General features: G+C 41.3%; 1 protein-coding gene across 1 annotated transcript in view; it reads left to right on the forward strand.

Moving 5' to 3' along the window:
• The window catches only part of MPPED1 (metallophosphoesterase domain containing 1), a 60,221-nt gene that overhangs the window by 30,670 nt on the left and 5,763 nt on the right, over nt 1-23,788 (forward strand). Inside the window, exons 5-6 of the mRNA XM_026054290.1 lie at nt 3,551-3,776; nt 21,587-21,702. Coding sequence (XP_025910075.1) covers nt 3,551-3,776; nt 21,587-21,702 — 342 coding nt within the window. The remainder of the gene's footprint in view (nt 1-3,550; nt 3,777-21,586; nt 21,703-23,788) is intronic.

Here is a 23,788-nt window from a genome sequence, read left to right on the forward strand (position 1 = left end):
GGCTGATGGAGATGCTTTTGTAGTGTCCTCAACGCTCACCAGAAATCTTCTGCATTAATTGTATGCCACTCTCTGCCTTTTCAATATTTATCAGAACAAGTAGATTCCCCCATGAACCATGCCATTTGATCATGAGGTTTCTTCCATCTGGCTAACGAAGGCTTTGTCTCTTCTTGATCRGGCCATCTGTAGCAGACAACTCCCCCAACATCATCCATGTCAGTCTGTCTTCTGGCCCCTAAGCTCTTGAGGGCTCATCGCCTGTCCCAAGGCAAGCTCTGTGTGCTCCAGCCACCCCTCCAGCGACCACAGAGCACAGCTCTCCAACCACCCTGCTTATRTTTCCTCAAAATCCCGTGTCCAAGTGTCCAAGCACTCAGGCATGCGACTTATGCCACTATGTCTTTGTAATCGCAGGGATGTCGCAGCTCTCCGCTGTGTTTGGGTATCTCATTCCTCCTGGATGATCCCTGTGTGCGTGTGTGTGAATATCAGCACTTGAGATGAGTCCCAAGAGCTCTTTTCAAAAGAGAAATGCGAGAACCTTTGCCATCCTTTTGTCCCCAGATGGTTCCTCACTGCCTCTGTCTTTGATTTGGAGTAGGACAGCCCTTCCCTAATTACTGTATTAGTGGACTTCCTAGAAAAGACACTTGCTTTGATTTTCAGGTGAATGCCATACTGTTCAGCAGTTCTTGTTCTTCAAAAAGAAGTCCCATGGGCAGAGAAGCTGGAGCCCCACTTGCCACACCAGCCATTCAGTCAGGTGTTGATTACTGAATATTCTCAAAATATGGGCACATACCATTTAAAAACTCTGCCACAGAACACCTTTTGGGCTGTGTCTTGTTGGAGGAGTCTTGGACCTGGCCAAGGACCTAATCAAGGCCCCTAATTGTGCAGTACTGTGGGCCTAGAGTAGGAAAGCAATATATTTGTGGTGGAAGGACGTGAGGATAATGTAACATTGGAATACAAAATAATTTAAATAATTACCAGGTAAATACCCATCAATTCTTACTAATGGGTCCCAATGCTGTAAAAGGTACTTGAAACATTCAAGATTTCTAAAGGTTGTGCTCTCACATCATCTTGGATTCAGTTTCTGCTACAGTAAGGTTGGACCCCCAACTTCAGTGGTAGGAGGATGGTGTCTTCAGGGCAGAGAGATGTGCTTAGCATTCAGTGCTCATTTCCACCCGTGCGCTGCAGTGACCCTTGCTAGGTACTGCATCGCCGTAGAAGCAGGCAAAATTGGAAACAAAAGTCACCAATATTGTGGGCTGATAGGTGAGGGTCTTGGTCTGCACCCACTCTGTGGGGGTTTACTGCATAGTTTGAGCAGCATCCAGTCAAGGTTTCGAAGAAGTACGCTTAGGATTAACTTTACACTGAGAAAGCTCAGCATAGAAAGTAAAGTGCATTCTTAAGTCTCTTGAGGAACAGAGATTAACCAAAATATTGTTAAATTTATGCACAAGCAGCGTGTCTTAAACGAAAAATCAGGATACAAAGGGCAGGGGAGACTTCTGGAGACAAAGGGAGGGAAATAGGCTCAGCGAGTTGCAGCCTTGTACAGGTTGAAAGGAAATAACTGAGCTGCAAACTCATCAAAAACAGAGTTGTTAATTGAAAAGCTGACAGACCTGTAACTGCAGCAGTGCTTCTGGCCGCCAATATAATAAATGTAACTGTACATTTAGAGTAATTTGCTAATTTGCCTAAGTAACACCCACAGACAGCAACATGACATAAATACATTAGTGGAAGCAACAACTATAACCAGCTCATACAGGTTCTTGGCTGTTAGATGGATGGATCAGATTAACTGGAAAGGATTTACAAAACGACAGAAATGGAATTGTTAAAAATATTGTGTGGCATACAGGATTTTATTTTCCTATGCCCAAGGACCATTTTAAGCCTGTAGATGCCCATACATGTTGTAGCATGTAAGCTGCATGTTTAATGTGTGTGTGTGTGTGTGTGTGTGTGTTTGTGTGTGTTTATGTGCACTCAGAAAACTGTGGAAGTGGAGGATGCCTCTACAAGATGCTAACCATGCATAACCATTTCAGAGGCCGAAATGACAGTATTTTAAATTGCAAGCGGTGTTTCAAGTAACTAATTGAATCCCCAGAATTTTACATGTAATCATAAAAATCTGAAGAGTGTTTCTGTTAATACATTTGCTAAAGGTACTTAGATGTTAGCTGAAACCTGTAAGATCCATTTTGCTAATACAGATATTAAAAGTATATGAAAATTCATCTTAAGAGTTTTCTACTCTTTTTTGTTTTGCAAATACTGATTTTTTTGTAGCCATGTGGTACCTCCTGTGGGCTAGACCTCTTCTGTCTCTCCTCAGTAACCCTGAATTTCAGTCTTGTATTCAGTTCTACTAATTCCAACTTCTGCCACTGCATATAGACTAATGATGTACATTCTGTAAGCATCCTAACTCTGAGCTAAGCTTGGGATCGTCACTCCAGTTCTACATAATAATATAAACAATATCTTCTCTTAGTTAAAAATGTCCGGATTGTTACTGTGCAAGGTGGGTCTCTCTTCTGTTTTCACTGAAGTATTTTCTTCCTCGTACAATCCTTTGTTATGGCTGTCTTCTTCCCAATGTGAATGCAGAAGCTAAGCTCATGACTGCTGCTTTCCAGTTTCAGTCTTCGATTCCTGTCAGGCTGATTTAGAAGGTATCTGTTGGGCTTTTGGGGACAGATGATCCCTTCTGTCAAGTGCTGAGTCCCGATGATAACCAAACATGGAGTCAGCGGGAAGTTTCTTTTGCCATGGTGCTCTCAGGAGAACTCGTGTGTGCAGGCATGGAAATTCTAGCCCTCAGCAGGAGATTTTTGTAAGGTTTTTCACTAAAAACGGGCTGTGAAACATTCTTGACCATGAATCACTGTAATTATAGTCCACAGATCTAAGGAAGATCCGTTCCTCGGGAATGGAGCAGGGGAAAAGGGAGGATAGAGACAAGCTGCAAGATTTTTCTTGGAGTTGCAGAGCTCTGACAATCCAGCCCCATCCTGTTTTATGTGAAGGCTTAATCTTCATATCAGGGCAAGGAGGGTGGTAGACTCCCAGAGTGTAAGCTGATAATTAGCACAGGTCCAGGAGAAGAGAGCTGGATTTGCTTTATTAAGCGTTATGGTTGGTTTTCTTTGAACCTGAACTGCCGAGTTATCATCATTGTCACAGTAAGTGATACTTGCAATGCAAGTGGCAATTAAATAGAAGTAAATAGCAGAGCAGTGATCTGCAGACTGTTATTTAAGGTTGACAAATTGAAGGTGGTTTCAACACGTTAATCCTGGGTATGCAAAGCCATAATATGCCATAATATGCCCTGAAAGGGACACTGTAGTCATTTATCCCAAGTCACCTGGAGTTATAGTTACATGTGGTAGGGCTTAGCTGAATTGTTTCAAACATGTGGCTTATTATAGAAATGAGTACTAGTCTGTGAGTCTGTTGCCTTTTATCAAATTTTCCACAAAACAAGTAATTTGTTTGTTTTTCACTATTTTAGGTAGCCTGCCCTATGAATACAAGATTGTGATAGCAGGAAATCATGAACTGACCTTTGACCAGGAATTCATGGCTGACTTAATCAAGCAGGACTTTTACTATTTCCCTTCTGTTTCTAAGCTGAAGCCAGAGAGCTATGAAAATGTGCAGTCTCTTCTGACAAACTGCATCTATCTTCAAGACTCCGAAGTGACGGTGAGGGGATTCAGAATATATGGCTCCCCTTGGTAAGCAGGTTTTTAAGCATACATTAAAAAAATAATGTTGATTGCTATTACATCAGCCGTTTCATTTGAATTGCCATGCTAGGAAGTAATACTCAGTTTGATAAAGTTTTCAATTTTATTACGGTTAACTATTCATGTGATGAAGTAATAGACTTTAGTAGAATGGGATTGTTAACCAAATAAAGATGGGAAAAAGATAATCTGTTCCTTAAACTCACCCAGGAGGTGTCCTGTAACACAGTCCTTGTAGTTTTTATTTGGTCATAAAATATGTTTTTATACTTGCAAGCTTATATTATTACAGATTAATTTTATTGTGGGGACACATTCTTTTGACGATTTCAGTCCTACAGATGATATTTAAGATTCATTAGTGTATGCAGGATTCATTTAACACAGTAAGCCTGTTTTGGTGTTCATTCAAGCATTGTTTATATTATTTATTTGTTGTTAATATGCATCAGAATCTTATTTTCTTTTATAAAGTGATTGTTTTCCGTAAGACAGAACTTAGCTCCTAAAGAAAAGTCAACAAATTACTGTCAACCTTAAATTTTACTGCATACAGTGAACACTTAGGACTCCTTGACAGTATCAGAGACTTTGGCTTCCTATCTCACCCTTGACCTCCTATGTGCTTTTTCTGTGTCCTGTTATTTATATTACATTGCTGCATTATTTCAACTAACAGGACTCTAACCTGGATTTTCCTCTGAKTACTTGGTATACATTTAAGATAACTTAAAATTTATTTTAAAAGGCAGATTTTAAGTGAATACGTAATTCCTTTCAAAGTCACATCAGGCTGTAATGTAGCAAACAAGTTGTCAAACCTGATGCATGTACCCCAATGTGAATTTTCAGTGTGAATAAACTGTGAAATCTCTTGGACTTTTTTTAAATGAAAATTGGCATTTTCCCATTTGGTTACTTGAGATGGGTGTTAATTTTCCTTGAGCTTATTATTCTACATTTTTCTACATTAAATAACTTTCCTTTAAATGCACCCTTCTCTCTCTCCCCCTCTCTCTCTCTCTTAGATCTCCAGATCTTTTTTGGTGTTTTTTTTTCAACCTACCCACTTGCTGGGTCATCTTCCTCTTGTGTCTAGTGTATTCAATCAAAGTACAATTTACTTCRTTTTCCAAATTATTAAGGAAGATATTAGATGGTATCAGTCCCAATATTAACCTCGGTGGAATGCCACTTGGCATCTCTTCCCATTTTGATGTTCAACTGTAAATACTGTAATTATGCTCTGTTTACAATATGTCTGGCAACTTCCTATCTTCTCTGCGATATTTGTAACCAGGCACCATATTTCCAGTGTCAGTAATAATTTTCCAGGCAGCAAAGTACCAAAAGTCTCATTAAAGACTAGATAAATTAAAGCAAAACACTCTCTACAAAGTAGCACTGAATAGAGGCTAAAGGAAACCATCTGAACTTCTGTGTTTGAACAGATATGTATAATCTGTTGAGCAAACTTCTTCCACCCACCAACCTTCAAATAATGCTCCTGCAAAATCTAATTTGCTGCATTGCCTTTGGGTACTAACTCTGTGCTTGTGCACAGGTTGTCTGAGCTTTCCGGCATGATCTGTTCTGCATGGACTAAGATTGTTTTCCATTGTTCGTGCATTCACTCAGTTTTACTGCTGTGCTTGTTTCCTCCTATTCTGTAGTGTCATTTCTAAGCTTCTAAACTAGAAATTAAAAAGTGCTACCAGCTCCCCTCCCTCCTGCCACACCAGAGGCCTGTAAGGTGTGTAAAATTCTTGGAAGGTGTTTGCTTATTTACATGGGAGAAGGTCCTGATGCTGAACCCTTGGCCAGCAAGGCTTGTTTGCCAGAGAAACTTAGTAACTGCAGCCTTGTGAATGGGGATGTTACAAAGAGGCATTACAGCATATACAGTATTTTGGTGAGACTTCCCAAAGATGGAGCAAGGAAGGCAGGTTGGAAATCCACTGCTTAACTTCCTCTTTGCAGTTTTAACAGTGGTAGAAAGTGTATGGAGAAAGTCTRTGAAGCTTCTGTGAAAAATAGGCCCTTACATATCCCACGCTGCCTGATTTCCATAGGATTGACCATCCCTCTTTTCCCTTCCCCTTGTCTGGCAAGGTATTTTCTCATTTTGCAATCTGAGGCCTTCCTGCAACGAGCTGTGTTGGACTGGGCCTGGCATCACGAGCGTGCRGATCCAGCCAAGCGGTGGTTTTTTGTTTGTTATTATGCGAGGCTGAATGCCGTTTCTGTGCTAATTGGTGTCATGTCCAGTGAAAACAGCAACAACAACAATGAAGGCAATAATAARTCACTCTTTTATTAGTCTATCAGAGCAGCACATGAGGCAGGAACAAGTCACACAAGCAACCAGTCGCAAAAGCTTAGGAGGAGCAACAGTTATTTTTGTGGGGGTTAAAGCAGCTGCCTGACGGCTTGAAGGCTGCAGTGCAGCTCTGTGGCTGCTGCTCACTACTGCTCTTCAGCATTTAGTTTTGTTTCTATGCTTCATTCACCCTGAGAAGAAAGGTGTGCCACAGCTTTTCTAGGAAATTGATCTCAATTTCTTTATACCTCAAAATCATGATAGTCTGTGAAACACAGGCCTTTTTTTTTTAGCTTTGCATCATGAAGTCATTCCTGGGGAATATACTTATAAAACTAGTTAAAATTTAAATGCTGCAACAAGAAACCTAAGTTTCATCAGTTGCTTATTCAGAATGCCCAAATATTTTCTTTTCCAGTTTTGAAACTATGTATACTAGATAATTTTTTTTTTTTGTAATGGGTTTGTTTAATTGGAGCACTCCAAATAGAGTTTCTGATAGGTGACTCTATCTAAGTAATAGGTACGTACATATGTGACTCCATCTAAGTAACAGGTGAGCTATCCAGAAGTCAGATTAAGGGCTGGACTCCCAGATCTTGCTTTCCTGTTTCAGGTTCCAGTACCGACACTCTGTCTTCCTTCACATTTTGTAAAAATATGTACAAACTGCAGAAATTCCTTAATCCCTTTATAGAAAGGGCTAATTAATGTTTGCCAGGTACTTTGAGAACCTCTGAGTAAGGTCCAAGCAGCCAACCACATTAACTGCTCTGTTTTTTTTTTTTTTTTTTTCTGTATGACCTATGCAAAATTAGATTGTATTTCTGCTTCATGTGATTTAGTTGCGAAGTAGACTATGAAAGCTTGGTTGGTTTGCCTAACTTCCCAATCTCAATGGCCTTTTAAATGTGTACCATTAGTCTGTGGTTAAGTATTTTCACCAGCACTCAGGTATTTTGACTTCCATTATTATCTAGGACTCACTGGTTATTGTTTATTGCACAGAAGAAATGGGACACTCAGCAACCAGTGATAAATTCTCAGAATTTTAAGGGCAAAGATTTCAAGAACTATCTGGAGACTGTACTCACTAACCAAAAGTTAGGTGCCTTAAATGTTAATTACGCTGGGATTWTACTCAGAAAGGAACAGCCATTTTGAAATGCAAGCTGCAAAGCACAAAAGCTGCTGTTTAGACGTCAGCAGTTGCAACACACTTCTGTCTTGGCACAGGAACTATCAGAATACGTGGTTAGGGATAGGAGTATGAGGAATGCTTCTTGAGAAGCTTTGGAGTGCCAAGATAGTGGTGGCCTTCAGAACAATGTGGAGTTTTAAGAGCTTTAAGAGCTTTCTCTTTTTCTGTGTTTGTCCTGGGGTCCTGGTGCTCTTTACAGTGCACTTTGCAGGATAGGTTGCCAGACGTGGATGAATAGGGAATCAGTAGGAATGCACTGCAGCTGACTTCAAGCCTMGCCCAGGCATTGGCCAATGTAGGCCGTTTTTCCATATGAAGCTAGTCACATATGAAGCACTCTGATTTCATCCCAGCAAAACCTGGGTCACAATCAGAACATTTTCACAGGTCTGGAGGCATTCATGTGTTCCCCAGAATAGACACAGTTGCAATGAGTGTAAAACAAAGACTTTACTTTCCCGATAGAATTTATTGTAAATTAGATTCTGGTTGGAAGATACTTTTTAAATACCATGATTTCTCCTAGACTACTCTGAGAAAAGTTAAACTGGTGGAATAACACAAATATTTTCTTCATTAAAATAATTATGTTTACTGTTAGATTTGATATCAAGTCTTCCCCTAAAATAAGCCATTTTCCAGGGAGACGGTTGATTTGTCTTCTGGTAGCATATAGAAATCACAACAYGACTATAGTAAGTAGGAATCAAAGGCCAAAGTGGTGGTGGACAGTCCACCTCATGTGTTTGCAAGGCTCAATAAAGTSAAGCTGAGCTGATCTAGTGTTGCTGATAGTCTTTCTTGGACTGGGAKATCTCTAGATGTCCCTTTTTGGCAATGTGCCCATGGCTTTATCAGTCCCGCTATGGAGCTAGAGTTTTTGTCTCGATATCTGAAATGAAGAGGTATCAGCAAAATCCATAGGACAGGAAGCTCTCCAGATCATATTGAATGGCCTATAAGCAGTGGATGGTCCAGAGGAGTGGTTTGAGAAGGYTGAGAAGATGAGATAGTGGTAGAAATTTTAAGTTCAAAACAGAAGGTCTTCTCTGGGCCATCACTCTGGGTATCATTGCTATTAGCATGTCATTTAAGGAATCTCTTAATGAACCATTTTTGGGGGAAAAGAAGGGAGGAGGGAGCCAAAAGGTGAGCAATTCAGYTACAAATCTCCAATCTTCAATTACAGTTCATTACCCCAACAATGTGGTGCTAAAATACGTTGTTTTTGTGCAGGTAAGCGTTTGAGTGTTATGTAGAGCTAAATGAAGACAGCCTGTGTAAACCAGTTGTGCCTCTGTGCTGCTAGAGGTTTTAATTGCACAAGCACACACTGTACTTGCACAAAACCCACTGATGCCTTCAGTGCCCGAGATCTGTTGTGCTTGATGAAGGAGCTAACTATATGTTATTCCTTTTATGCTGCTGATTCAGAACCACTGTGTGAAAATAAATAGCTCTAATGCACATATGTTTTTGCATCACCATGAGCTCTCCTTGCTGAGTTTCATCCTTGTGTGTGCTCTCCGAGCTTGGCTACATCTATTTCTCYGCTGCACTTCCGATAGTACCAGGCTGCAACGTGGTTTGAGCTAAAGAGGCTCTTTCCTGCTACATGTTTCTTTCCAGGATGACACAGCTCAGTGAGTAGACAACACAACCTATTTCTTGCGTGAAGTAACTAATGAGAAGACCTGTGTTGAGTATTAACTGATCAGTAAGCAGAAATAGTTTGTACAATGCAAAAGTTATACACTTTCTCCAGAGACTAGTATTTCTCTGCCCCCTCAAATCTACAGCTAATGTGCATGGGATGAAGATCAGTCACAGCTCACCTTGTTGGAAGACAACACGAATTCTCTGTGCCAAGATGAACTGTTGTGTGTTAATGGCAGGGTAAGAATATGCCTTTTGCTTGACAAGGCAAAAGAAGAAATAAGGGCACGAGGAAGGCATCATCTTCCTAAYATTTCTTCTAAGCAACTGCACAGAGCTGTGGAGAAACCTCTCTCCTCACACAGGCATGCAGGATGGCAGGAGAGAGTTTTATCTCTTTTAACACCTTTTTTTAATTTTCCACACCATGGAAGAGGAAGGGACAATCAAGCCCCTCTTGCCAAACATATGACAGTTTCATTATTCTGAATGGCATATTGGCCTTGATAGCTTCAAGAAACCCCTTAGGGTGAGAGTGTCTGCAGCCTCATTATCTAGAAAGTGGATTTTTTTTCTTGGCCTTGATGATTCAGAGGGATCTATTCCTGTGAAATAGAACCTCATTTTGCTTCCCGCAGCACTACATGTTTTCTAGTGTCTCTGCATTGTTCACATTTCTTCCTTCGTCCTTTTGTCACAGACCATCTGGAAATTCAGAAATYTCCATTTCTCAGGGCGAATGGAAAGGCAAAAGATAATTTCAGCCTGGAAGTGCATTTGTGACCATTTGTCCTGAAATAACAGATACCCGGGCGGGACTGCAGTTTTTTTGTTGCATCTCTCCAGTGGGGCATTGACAAGATGTGGCCCTCAGATTTTTGTCAAGAGGACCAGTAGCTCTGATAGAGCATTTTAGTTCAGATAATGGGAAACTAGTGCAGAAGGACAGGGGTGCAGGAGGAGAGTATTTTTCCTGCTCAGGTACCATTTTTATTGAGCTTAGCATTCAGGGTCAGGGACATTCACTGGGCCAAATCTTCATTTGTACTTTCGTTGACTGATGAGGCCACATGCCAAAAAGAGCAGATGAACTTTGCAGCAAGCCTTGTTTTCTGAGCAGCGTTTTCTTTTACTCCTATAGATACAAGTATATTGTTATACATGACCTTTCCACTCAATTTTATTTTTTTGTACAAGCTTATTAYATAGAGGTCCAGCCCTTGGCTGCATTTTGGCTATGTGGAGGAAGATGATGGCCAAGTTCAGCTCACTGAAGAGTAGATSAATCTATAGGTTGCAGTAGTGAGCACCTGCCTTCAGTTGAGCCCAAAGCAGCCTTGGTAGGCAGCTTTGTCTCCACATCTTCCTCCTATTTTGGGGCTGGGTCTGCAATTCTGTCCCAGCCTGTCAGCCTTACTGTTGTGTCTGTCTGTACTGTTGGAGCGATCAGACGAGTGTCTTTCCTCAAGCTGCATGGTCCAGTGCGAGCTGCTTTTTATTTCGCTTTTTCTTTTCCAGCAGGTGACTTGGTCATAGTCATTCTCAAAGTTTCTCTGTGTGTGGTTGCATATTCATRCACACACGTGCAATTTGAATAGAAAGAAAGGTAACTTCCATGTGTAACTTTAGTAGTTTCAAGGAGCACACAAAGGGAAAAAATGAAGCAGATTTGCCTCCATTTCACACTTACGCTAGCCCACCCATAACCTAAGTCTCTGTTTCAGTGCTTTCCTCCTCCATCTTTCCAAGAACAGCTATAATAGTCTCTTTCATTCCTCCCTGAACTCAGTCTCCATCAGTAAAATAACGCTACAAAGATTTATAGGTTCATTTCATGAGAGGGACACGCTTTCATTTTGCAAGTGATGAATCATCCAATGTTTACTTTGCCAGACCTTATACAAATCTTCAGAGTCACTGGGGTGAGTATCAATTAAAATGAAGCTGTTTTAAAATAAAAGATTGTCTTCATTTAACAAATTGTGCACCCCAGGAGGGGAGCGCAGCTAATGTAGAGAGCAGGAGCCATGCAAGATGTTTCACTGCAACTGCTGTAACATTGATGGAAAATAATTACTGTTCTTCTGCCTCAGATTGACTGCTCTGATTCTTAATTCTTTATGCTCTCTTTCAAATGAGCCCCCATCTATTCACTGTCTTGCACATGAGGAAAATATGAAGGGACTCAAAAAGTTGAGTTTGGACAAAACCATGCTAGAAATGTTGCTGCGTGAAATTAATGAAACTCCTCTATGTTCTCTCCCTTCTGTACTCTCACTTCATCAAGAGCCAAAAATACAAATAAATAGAGCACATTTTTATCTGTACTGTTTTTTAAAGCGAAAGAAAAAAAAAAACCCTACTTGTCTTAAAATTCCTGTAATCTTAGATTAAAAAAGATTTTTGAACAGGCAGYATTTTAGTGTGTGTGTGTCTAGTTCTGTGAGTGCAAGACTTTACGGAACGGTGGAGCTGGAAATGTTACAGAACACTGCCTTTTGGTTGCTTAGAAATAGGTTTTAGAACAGTGGATGTTCCCTGGTTTTTGAAAGTCAGGCGTTGTTTGGAGCTCTTTATCAATCAGTGCATTTGAGGTTGGCAGTATAAATGAGTAATTTAGCTAGACTGACTTGGTTCTTGAAGAAAATGAAAATGATGAGTAGGAATAAAGGACTCTATAGTTATTTAGAACAGAGACATCTCATGTTTCAGAAATTTTGGGAAAAAGCTTGACATCTAAACCTGCTACGGCTGTATTATGGTTAGAATGCTGAAATTGGTTTTTTTTTTTTTTATTTCAGGCATTCAGTAAAAGGTAGGTGAGATGTGACAGATGTGTAAGAAATAGCAACATGCTTAGAAGAGGGAAAGCAAAATTGATCATCCCGTTAAAATATATTAATTACACTCTGAAGCACATAGATGCAGGTTTAATTATATTTTAATGGAATGCTGCAGTGATATTTTTATTTCCTCTTCTGTACTTAGAAACTGTTTTCCATTTTGGAAAATGCTGCTTCTAAAAACACTTAAACCCACAGTGCACTGTAGTTTAGTTTGTAGCATATGGAAGATCGTAAGAATGTCTTTTTGTTTTGTTTTGTTTTGCTTTGTTTTTCATGCAAAATGATTTTGATCTATTAAAGTCAGATGTTCCAGTTTGGAGGAGTGGAAGAGCAGGGAGGATTGTATCAAATATACAAGGGTAAAAGACTTCTCAGTAGCAGAAATGGAGACTTGTGGTGCATTGTGGCTATTTTAAAGGCAGGAAAAAAAAAGAAAAAAAAAGAAAAAAAAAGAAAAAAAAAGGAAAAAAAAGGTTATTGGCCAAATTTTTTTTTTTTTTTTTGCTAATGGCACATTGCTTGTAAGTGGCTCCGTATCATGATCTGGAAAATCTGGAGCTGTGAGTCTCATTCAGTAGACACCAGGTATCCAGGTGTCAGCGCTCACGTGAGCAGCCTCACTGTTCTGCGGAGGCCTCTTTAATGAACGCTGCGGTACAAATTAAGCGACGGAAATGCATTRGCAAGAGTCATTAACAGAGCTGAGGAAGAAAAAGTGTTTATGAAATAAAATCAAAATTTCTCAGACTGCAAGTGAAATTTGTATGTCACGTTAAAGGAACGTAGTTGCTATTAACTAATTGAACTGTGCAATAGGTATGCGAGGGAACGAAAACGYAGGCCAGAATACACCTGTCATAGCCCTAATATGTCATCATAGTCAGACCAACAGGCTAAATTTCAGATATTCTGTGCTGCTGAGAATTTTATTCTTCCATATTTCCCAGGGTTTTTTTTTTATTTATTTTTATTCACAGCAGTTTAAAATCCCCATTTTTTTCTTCTCTTTGAAATGAACTTCCCAGAAAATATTTTTTTCTCTAGTAAAGATTTTTCCTAGCATTTCCCAAAGCTGGGGAGAACAATTCAATCCTAGAAGAGTCACGTTAGAGAAAAAAGCAGCAAGTTCAACACCTTTATATCCTGCGAGCTCATACATCTCAGAGGATGATGGATATGGATCCATTCTGTGGCACATTTAACAGTGATCTCTTGCCGAGTGAGTTTAAGCACTTACASAAGCCAAGCAAAGGTATTTTGCATCAGCTTTACAGTCATGATCCTCCACTGTGGCTGTACAAGAGTGCAGACCTTTTTTCACTGTCTCTGTATGCACGTGTACATGTGTGCATGTATACATAACATAGACTGGGAGCCAGGAATAATTCACCCAATAATATTTTCCCCAATAATATTTTGGGGTAAGTGCTGTTGTTTGTGGTGACTAAACATAATGTACAGCTTTTTGTTTCTGCACATGAGTGGGGATTTGCAATCGCTTGTTTTGTTGCAAATGTTTCTAGCTTTAGTTAAATCTGAGAGTAGTAGAAAAATATATTGCTTTAGTTTAATTAGCTTGGGGGGGAAAAGTCCTTTCTTGGGCAGTAATTATTAGCAGTATATTATTAGAATGAAGTAGTTCGGATTCAGTTACTTAGAAGAAATAATTGAATCTTCTGATCCAGTAAACTAGCTCACTTTGGCTTCAGCTGGATTTTAATTTAAGACCTATAGAAGAAGAGACCTGTAATCTCACCACAGGGAATTGGCTTCACTTTCCTGCAGTTCATAAACCACACGAGTGAAATAGCAATCCCCCACAGCAGTTTTCTCTTTATTTTTCACATTCACTTAAAAGTTTAATTTTATGAGACAGAGCTGATATTAAAGTTTAAAGTGCTTTTTGTGTTGTTTGGGGGCTTTTTTCTTTTTTTTTTTTTACATGAACAAAAGGACTTCCAGCTCTATCTGTAGTCTGGGCTGTAGTCTCAGACAGCAGCAATTGCAGGATGTTTCAAAGATGTAAACACAGTTGGGAACTGCCATGAGCCCTTTGGCGCTGCTCCAAGAGGAGCACAAATAGCTCACTAGTTTGGAGCAGATCTGCACGGAGCCCATCCTCAGCTGGGGTAAGTTGGCAGCTCTCCACCAGCTTTTGAACCCTTTATGCCCGGTGAGAATCAGCCTCCCTGCTTCACGCTGCCTTGTATATATGCATTTTCCTTAGTGTTTKGTTTTTGTTTTGGGGCTTTTTTTTGCACTGCAGCGTTGATGAGTAGATGGCAACTTCACATCATGCCCTGAGAACTGTGCAGGGAGACACTGTCACAGAAACTCAGTGCCACACACTGCGTCTCAGCTCTTTTCCCTGACTGGATTTTAGGGGGAAGAGACAGTATGCTAGGCTTGTTTAGTGATGGTTAAGATCAGAAGGCATCCTTTGATTTGTCGCTGTAAAATAAATATTATTTAACAAAATGCTGTAGTTCAACGTGAACTAACGTGAGGATTTTCTTCCCCAGTCTGACAGTAGAATAAGTTGGAACCAGTACTGCAACAGAGAGTTAGCCCTGTGAATGTCCCAGAATTTCTAACAAAGCTCACAAAATGAGGTAATTTACATCAGATAAATATGTCTGTTTTTTTAAAGGATATTTCGGAAATCCTAGCGAGCTGAGTSAACATCAAGGTGTTCAAGCTGTATATTTTGGGATAGAAAGTTGTACTGCAGCATTTGGTTTCCACCAGAGTATTGCAGGGGGACTGCAGGAAAATGTTACATTGGAACTTAGGATTGCGTGGATGTTGCCCAGTTCAGGTAGAAGCATGACATATGAGGTGTCAGTACGGGCTTTTTTAGCAAGAAATAAGTTCATCTGTTGCTAAATTGTAAATGATAAAAATAATATACTTTATGCATTCATACACGTGCTGTATTATTAGTTCTGGAAGCATTTTCATGCCTAACTCAAAATGGCTTTGACTTTTATGGAAAAAAAAAAAAGAAAAAAGAAAGGGAAAAAAGTAGAACTTGGCAGACAGTTAGTCCATATGGCCTAATTACTCCTGGTATTTTGAGAAAAGAATGTAAACCTGATGTGTTGCTAAACTGAGAAGTGGCTACTGTCAGAGCCTTTTTTATTGATTCTCAGCRCACCTATAGCACATCCTGCATGTTTTAGTTATGTTTTGTCTAGGAGAGTCCTTCCAGGTGTTGAATCCTAAAAAAAAAAAAAAAACAATCACAAGTGTAGCCTCTCCATTTGAAGGCCAATCCCATCTCCTCGGTCACCAGGCTTCTGCGAAGCCCTGGGGGGTCACAAGAAACCCTAACTAGCCAGCTGTACCAGCRTGGAAGAAGAACGTGTTTCTCTACCTCTCTGGTCATCTGATGGTGAAAAAAGGCAGGGATGCCCCACGTACATGAGCCTTGAGTTACTTTTCCTCACTGATTGGCCCACACATGTGAATTTGGCCAGTTTAAAAGGAAGTGGTGACAGTTCTGGGGGCCAACGTGCTGCTCTACTCCTCCTTTGCAACCCTTTAAAATGAGCGCTGTTCCAAGGTGCTGTCCCACCCCTCCTTCCCAACCCTTCTGCCTGGGCCCGTCCGTAAATTCCCGGTCACTGGACTAGTGATTTTAGTCCTGGCAGTTGGAGAGACTGAGGGAACAAGGSCTGAGGCCTGAGGCCTGAGGCGATGACCACGTAGCCCCTGCACTAAATCAGAGCGTGCGGAGCGGCTGCCCAGCCGTACGTACCCTCAGCACTGAATCCCYTGGCTAGCTGCTCCAAATCAATTTCTAAGTTTGTTTGTTTGTACTTTTATTTTATTGTTTAAAAATATATATATCAGATGGGATATTATCATTTGCTCCCAACAGAATGAAATAAACTATTTGCATTTGATGTTGGCGTGCTTTAAATTCAGTCTTTTATTAATTCTTCTCCTTACCTGTTATCTTCCTTTCTTTTGTTATGAAGATAAAGTAGATTTCATTTTACTTTTCATTGTTTTATAACAGATTAATGTTTAGAAATGATCAGTTCCTATTAGTCACAGCTCACTTTCTTCTTTCCAGTCAGAGATGTATGAAATCCTTTACTAAACAAAAGATGAATGATTTCATGTGTAACTAGAATTGCAAAGGAAATAATTACTGACAAAGGGCCATATTCTGGGTTTTACACTCCTTTCCTTCTGTGAAAACAGTAATTTAATTTGATTCAAAGTTTCAAGAATGACAACCTCAGATCAGAGCAAGCAAGACAAAAAGGGGAAAAAAAAAAGAACAGAGCAAAGTAGCAAAGTTGCATGGCAAAGGAATATTGTCGTGGCTAATGGACTGACAGCGGATCCAAGTCCATCCGAATTCAATTTGGTGCTTGCTGCAGATGCCCGGGGTAGGGCTGTGCGAGGCGTTTCGTGCCTTGGCACCCACCTTCCCCTCCTCCTGCCTTCTCCTGCCCACCTGCTGAGCTGCACTTGGTGCCACGAGTTCCGGCGGGTAATTGTGGATGAGATTAACTATCATTTGCATTTGTTAGCGCCAAGCGTGAGGCCTGTGCTTTCATTGAAACCCCGTGTTCCAATATTATGAATGAGTGCAAGGATCTTTTTGTGTAATTTAATTCTTCTGTACACTTCTTTCATAGATCTGCTCTGAMAAATACACTGGCCATGTCTTGCCCTTTCTCTCACGTGCAAGTCATATATTTCCTCATACACCTCCCAACTTCTCGACCCCTTTAAATCTCACTTATGCTGGTGAAATGTTCACATGGCAAGAGGAAGACCAGCTCAAAGTGAATAAACAAACAGTGGTCTGTGAGCGCCTCCTTGCACAAATGGCCTAATAGCTAGTTTAGTCTTTTTGCCTGTTTAGGACAATCCTCTGGAACGTGAGAAGCCAGGATAGTGTCATTTCACAGCTATTTTAGATGTGGAAACCACCAATGCCAGAGAAAGAATATGCACTTTCATGAATCCTTACTTGGAGAGAAAACTGAGGCTGCCAGTAGCAAAGAGCAGCAGAGCAGCAGAAATACTTAATGAACTAAAAAAAACCCCACCTAATTATAGAGACARGTTATAATACAACTGATACAGTGTCAGGGAGTATAAAAAAACGAACACCTGAAGGATGTGAACACCAAGCAAGCAAGGCAGGTGGTCAGTGTGGCTCATAGAAGTGTAACTGGCATTAATAAGATAAAATCAAGACGAGGAAAATTAGACTGAAATATCCATCAGGGAGATTTTTCTAGCTGGGGATTAGCATGTGTTGGAATTCAGCTTCTCCATCTCYGAGTATGAGTTCTCCTTTACCTGTGATTGCCTCAGCTGATTCTGATTGATTCCCATATCTCATCACGGGTTACCTTGGCCAATATGGTTTTCAGGACCCATAGCCCAATCTTATTGTTACGCCAAGTGAAGTGCAGCTGTACGATTATAATGCAGGGGAGCACTTGATTTGGTCTGTTCCTTTCTTCTGAACTCCTACAAAATCACTGGCCAGTATCTATTTACTTTCTTAAAGGAGAAAAATGATAAGTGTTGTGGAGAAAAGACTGGAACGAGATACATGTCCTTGTGAGCCTTTAACATTCATTTTTTAGGTAAAGAAGTGGAGTGAGAGTATATGCATGTCAACAGTAAAAAAGATTTCTGTAAGGAACTTCGCAGAAATGAGGAGATGCGACAATCTGCCCGTGGTGTTTTAGTTATATATTTTTTGCTATTAAGATGTTTGCCAGATGTTGCCTACCAATGCCTTTGATAGCAGTCCTCTCCCACCCACAGCAGCGCAGCCATGGGGCTGCGCTCCCGAGTTATCCCGCCGAGTCGCCAGGGTTCCCTGGCTCCATCACCCGGGCAGCCCAGGTGAAGCAGCCGCCCTCAGTTTTGCAGCCCTGAAGTTCTCGTGGTGCCTTGCAGCCAGCAGGACCGTGGTGGGAGCACGTCTCAGCCGCCCCGTAGCCGCCCACGCTGCTCGTTTGGAGCTGCCCAACACGAGCCGAGGAGGTTCCCGTCAAGCTCCCAAGCGCACAGAGAGGAGGCAACCAGTTCTTTAGGTTAAAGCAGTTGAATCGAGGCACCCAACAATCAGATTTCAATCTCTTGTCGCTCCWTACAGAAAAATATGTGCACGCGAGTAGACTTCCCCTCGCCAAGTATCTCTGTCTCCTCTTCAGTACACCTGCTGCGCAAATTGGGATGCATTCCAGGGGGTGGAAAATGGAAAAACCTTCGATTTTCACATAAATTACGGGTCAAAACTGTGTAGCGCAGCACAGCCCTTTACAGTAAATCACATGCAAAACTAAGTTGTGCCCTATTTAAATGACAAAAGAAGAGCGCTTAGACTACATGGTAGCTCTGTCCAGTAGTGTCTGAATGAAAGAAGAAATACGGATAAATAATTAAGGCAGTAAGATGTTTGGCCACTTTTTTTTTTTTTTTTTTTTTTTTTTTGTATGACTTTTTTTTTTTTTATTGGAGCAGAGATGTTCGCTTTAAAGACAAGTAATGATAGCTAAAGAGCTAATGATAGCTAAGAAGGTCAGTTATAGGAGGTTAAGCTGGTTTAATTAGAATTTATGAGAAGGTTACTATAAGTGCAGAAAGATGTTAAGGGGTTAACCTATAAGAGATTACATTGTAGTCAGTGTTCTGTTAAAGTTTGAATTAATTTTTCCCATGGGTTTTTCACATTCTAATTTTCAACTAAATGAGACATCTGTTTCAGAAAAGGAAAATTTGCTATGGTTGTCATAGCAACTATCATTCTGTAAGAAAATTATTCCAATGGTTACTTTAGARCAGAAAGATAGAAATTCAGTACATAAAGCAACATCCGATTGCCAGCACAAATTCTGATAATTCAGCCCTTTTTGAATGGTAGCTTATTTGACCTGCAAAACTTGCTCATATGTTTTTAACATAAGGTTAATTGTACTGTAAACAAATTTGCTTCCAATAGATCTCTCCCCTAGAGCCTGATATGTAGACAGTGATTATTCTTATCATAATACTAATATGTTGAATTTCAATGGGGTATCGTGAGAGTCGCACTGCTCACTTTAAGCAGATAAAACCTAAATCAACATACATTTCTGCACATGAGCACTTCACTTCAGAGGTGAAATACGTTCATGATGTGTGTCCCTCATCACCAARTACATTTTCTGGGCTCATTTTTGTTTTGAGAAGACCAGATTTTTCTCTTATGAGACATATACTAAAGTATTTTCTTTGTGAATTATGACATGCTCTTGCAAATTTATTTTTAAAAGTACTTTTCCCTGAGCAAGCACCAAAAGAGCAATCAAAAAATCCTGTTCTTGAATTAAGATTTCATTTTCCAATTCCAAGATAAATGGAAATTTTAGACAAAGTTGCCTTTCCGTGGTGTCTAGGGCACAGACTTTTTCATGGGTATTAAAGATTTTTTTCCCTGCTCAGAAACTTTGAAGGCTGTTGTTTTGCAGTAGCATTGCAGAGGGAGAAACTTGGGGTCCACAAAATCCCTATGGGATCCCAAAGATGGTTCTATCTCCGGGGCTCCCCTGAGGTGAGTGCTTCTCCTTTCTTCCCTTGCCTGCAAARGAGGCAGCATCTTCGGCCGCAGCCTTCCTTGGCATTCCCCTTTGTGCCAGGGATGCTCCGGAGGCTCCTGCCGAGCCCGGGGCTGCTGCAGGAGGCGGCGTGACGGCAAGTGCCCCACGCCGCAACGGAGCCGGGGGGCGACCCGGGCTGGGGCACAAGGAGGGACCGTGCCTCTCGCCTCCAGGAGCGGATCCTGCCCCTTCCCTACGGAAACATGGGCTTCTTCCCCAGTGGCACTGGCCAGTCGACATTTACCCTGGCATTTACCCTGCCGACACTGTGTGTGCCTCTTTCCTCTTTGCCCTCACCAGTGTTTTCTGTCAGTGATGTTTTGCTCCTGGAAAATGCACTCTCGGCCTCAATGCAATTCGCCAAATTGCTTAACATTTTCATCTTGGTGCAGGTAACTGCTCAGCACTTAAGCGGCGMTATGTAAGCCTGAGAATCTGTGCATATTTTTATAAACCTCCCCACTTCTGCAGCACCCATGCGCCTCGCAGGCTTTGGTTTATTTATTTTTCAGAGCATCCCTGTGAGGTAAAATTCCTGCCGCTCTGGTGAGCCGCGCGTAACGCCGCTCCGCTCGAGCTCCCCTGCTCGCAGCAGCCCGACCCACAACAAAGTTTCCAGCCCAGTGCCACTGCTTTTGGCAGCTCTTCTTCTCACCTCGCCGTTCCCAGCCTCTGGAGATACATTCCCGGTGCCAGAGGCAGGCAGGTGAAGTGCCACAGGGGTTTGCTGGGATGTTTCCTTGCTCAGGGGTTGGCAGGACCAAGAGTGAGGAGGGCAATGTCACAAGTGAGGGAAGTGAAGTTGCCTGTCTGCAAACCCCCCTTCTGCCTTGCCTTTTACCAGCATTTTCTTCTCTTGCCTCGGGTAAGCCACATCCCTTTCTATTTTAGCAAGCTGGGTATTTTTAAGCTGTTTTCAATCGACATGTGCTTTGCAGCATCCCGAAAGAGGAAGTGGGAAATATATCATCACGGAGACTGCAGACATGCTAATTTTTGCAATGTTAGTCAAGCATCAGTAATGGAAGAGGATGAATAATAGCTTTATGGGCATTTTCTTTTGTCTTTGCCATACATGATGTAAAGAGGAGTTCAGAGGATTTCTTTAAAAGGGATCTTTCTTCCTGCCTTTTGATGCAGAGGGAGTGTAAAGCTTTCTTCAACAAAGTAATGGCTCAAAGGGAACTTTGGTTGATGTGTATGTATTTATAAATGCTCAGGCTGCAATTATCATAAACCTTATTAAATCACAGCAGCCTATTTGTTGCTCTCCAAATACGAATGTGGCCGGAACACRTCAGTCAAAAAAGTTAAAAAGTTAAAACAAAAAAATATATATAACCTAAAACTAACCCCTCAATTTTATGACCTAGAATTAGAGCATAGTCAGCAAGACATAATTTACCACTGTGATATAATTGCTGTGAAATACAGTTTTTTAATCAATGGGATGGCAGCATGCAGATAAATTATATTCTGACTGGCATTGTTACAGTCCCACTGCTSTGTGATGAGCTGCTCCATAAATATGTTTTTAAAAATGTAAATGCCTGTCTGATAAGCAATTTTTGAATATGTAAAGTCTTATTTATGAGCAAGTCAACACACTACAGGACATAGGAAAGCTATATTTAAGAAAAGAAGCGGTATTCTTCTTCTGATGTGATGCTTCCAATTTGGAAAACAAAGGAGCACAGATGATGTCTCCAAATTTGTAATGGTATTTGCCGTGCCAGGGTCTATCCTCGCTCAGTGGGTCATGGGCTCAGGGGTATGAAATGAGTTCATGTGAAACCTATGTCCACACTTAGCTCTCTAAGACAGATACCTTGGGAGTCCAGCACAGTGATCCAGTGCTTGGCCATCCTGCTATCCTGGTCTTTTAATAGTTACTTCTCATCTAGCTCGAGGAATACTGTGAATATTTTCCTGTATGTTGCCTGCTTAAACTGGTAAGAACGACACTGGATTTTCCACACATGTTAAATAACACAGGCCGTATGGAAAGAGGATTTTGTTGTGCATAGAAATAAGAAAATGAATGCCATTTGTGTCTCCAAATTCCATGCTAGCAAAGAGTCCATCTCTGTGTTTTAATTAGGTAACCAATACATGGGAGTAGCACTGAAGTCATTCTCCTCCTCTCTTGGCAGGCAACCTTGGTTTTATGGCTGGGGCTTTAATCTTCCACGAGGCCAAGCACTATTAGAGAAATGGAACCTTATTCCAGATGGAATAGATATTCTTATTACACACGGACCACCTCTCGGTAAGAAAACATTGGTGCTGTTAGCTGTCTCTGTGCAGTGGTTGTGCAGTAGCTGGTGACCAGGGAACCCTGGCTCTGCCCAAGGCACGGGCAGCATCTCTACCGAGTCGTGCAGCGCAGCTCCACTTTGTGCTTCATCGTTACCTATGCACAACGGTAGGGAACTAAATCAGCTCTTAAGAAGGAAAGCCTTAATAAATTAAGCCTTAATTAGCCTTGTAAATAAGCAAGGTCGTATTTATCCGCGTCTCTGCCACTGATGAAATCAGCAGACCTAAAGCCCGCATGGAGAGAAATGCAGGATCAGGCCCAAGGTTCCTACCTGCTCTTCGTACCACTGGCTTTCTTTCCTACTTGCTGTAGTTTTCCCTTGCCAGCCGGTACCAGAGTTCGTCCTTCTGCTCCTCATGCTGACTTGAAGTATCATCTTGCAGCTCACAAACCCAAACGGTGCTGGTTTTTGCCTGTTCTTTGGGGGTGTGAGGGGTGAACTGCCTGTCTGTAGTGGAGTCCGGCAGCACTAACAGATCAACAAGCAGTGGTCTTGCATTTGTGTCTTGCAAATAATAATACATAAAGCATAAAAAATAGATAAAAGCATGCTGGCAGAGAGATCTCGTATTCCAAGATAATAGTCATTTGGTCTGTGTTACAGAAATAAAATAATCAGAGAAATATTTGCCACGCCAGGCTTTTAACCTATTTTTCAACATATTTAATATATAACCTGTTAAATTTAACGTAAATACACTTAACACTCAATAGTTTAATAACTGAACAGGCATGTTAAGGGTATACTTAATAGTGCAGGAGTGCTTTGTGTAAGATGAAGGCTCGTTACTCCTTTAAATCTTTAGATTCCCTTCAGCCCCCAATTTCCTGAAGCTAAAACCCTCTTGTCTTCCACCCTTTCTTCTCCTCTTTCAAAATTTGGAGGAGAAAGTATATAAAAGTGTTGTGGGTTTTTTTATTCTCCTTTGGAAAGACAGGGTTRCATTCCAGTGCTCACTAATCCTAGGGGAAAGGGCCTCTTTGTGAGCGCGGCTTTGCACAATGAGGGCGAGGGTTTTGATGCTCCTCCTAACCTATTTCCACACCATAGATTGGTTTTAATATGGGACCTGCATCATGAAAGTGGAGGGCAGAAATGGATGGTTTAGCCCCCCAGATGTCAGCTCTGAATAATTAGTACTGGGCTTAATCCCTAGAGGATACAAGGCCTGAGTGGTAACTCCGGGTCTTTGATATCATTTTGTTTATGTTGTAGATTTTTAAACCATTAGCAGAAAAAATASCAGTATTTTCAAGCCCATTTTTAAAAGCAGCTGCTTCGGCTGATTAGAGAAATCCCAACTTCAGCTCGTTCAAAGAAGATCCCTCCATCTAGAGCCTGTGAGGGGGAGAGTGGGGTCGACTGCAGCCGGCCGGGCACCTTGCTAACCAAGCCTGTCGGATCCAGGGGGAAAGAGCGTCTCCGGAGAGCGGAGCAGAGCCCACGCTGCAATAATAAACTTAACAGTAAATTCAATAATAAAGGAGTAATTTAATAATTGTAATAACTCTGAGGAGGAGCCTCCTATCTCCACTAACTATAACTAGATAACATTAATCCCCCACCCCCCTCTCTGTCTCAGTATTTGTTCTTGTTTTTTTCCTTCAGCTTGAACCATCCTCCAAGGATTTTCTTTTTAAAAAGTTCCTGTTTCTTTGTCTTCTTCTTATTGATGTTTTAATAGATGGCAGAGGCACAGAACACTCCGCCTGGGGGCATCAGCTGGTGGTATCCCTGGCACCCAGAGCACACAAAGATGGTGCTTCAAAAGAAATTAGCACTCTTGCCTACTGACAGGACCTCCTTATTGTGTCTTCAGACGTCTGGGGAGGTGGGAGCTGCCTTGACCCTCCCAGCCAATTATTTTAACCAGAGCTCTGATTACTGCTGTTCTGATCTTGGACAGCATCGCTAGGGCTGTTCTTAATGATCATAAAAAGCAATCAGCCCTCTTCTTCTCCGGCATGGCTGCCTAGGTTCTGTCCATCATCTGCTTTTGTGGGCTGTTTTTCTCATTCCCTCACTTCAAAAGAG

This window comes from Nothoprocta perdicaria, unplaced genomic scaffold, assembly GCF_003342845.1.
Source record: "Nothoprocta perdicaria isolate Ctin4 unplaced genomic scaffold, notPer1 scaffold_120, whole genome shotgun sequence".
In the NCBI taxonomy this organism is placed as follows: domain Eukaryota; kingdom Metazoa; phylum Chordata; class Aves; order Tinamiformes; family Tinamidae; genus Nothoprocta; species Nothoprocta perdicaria.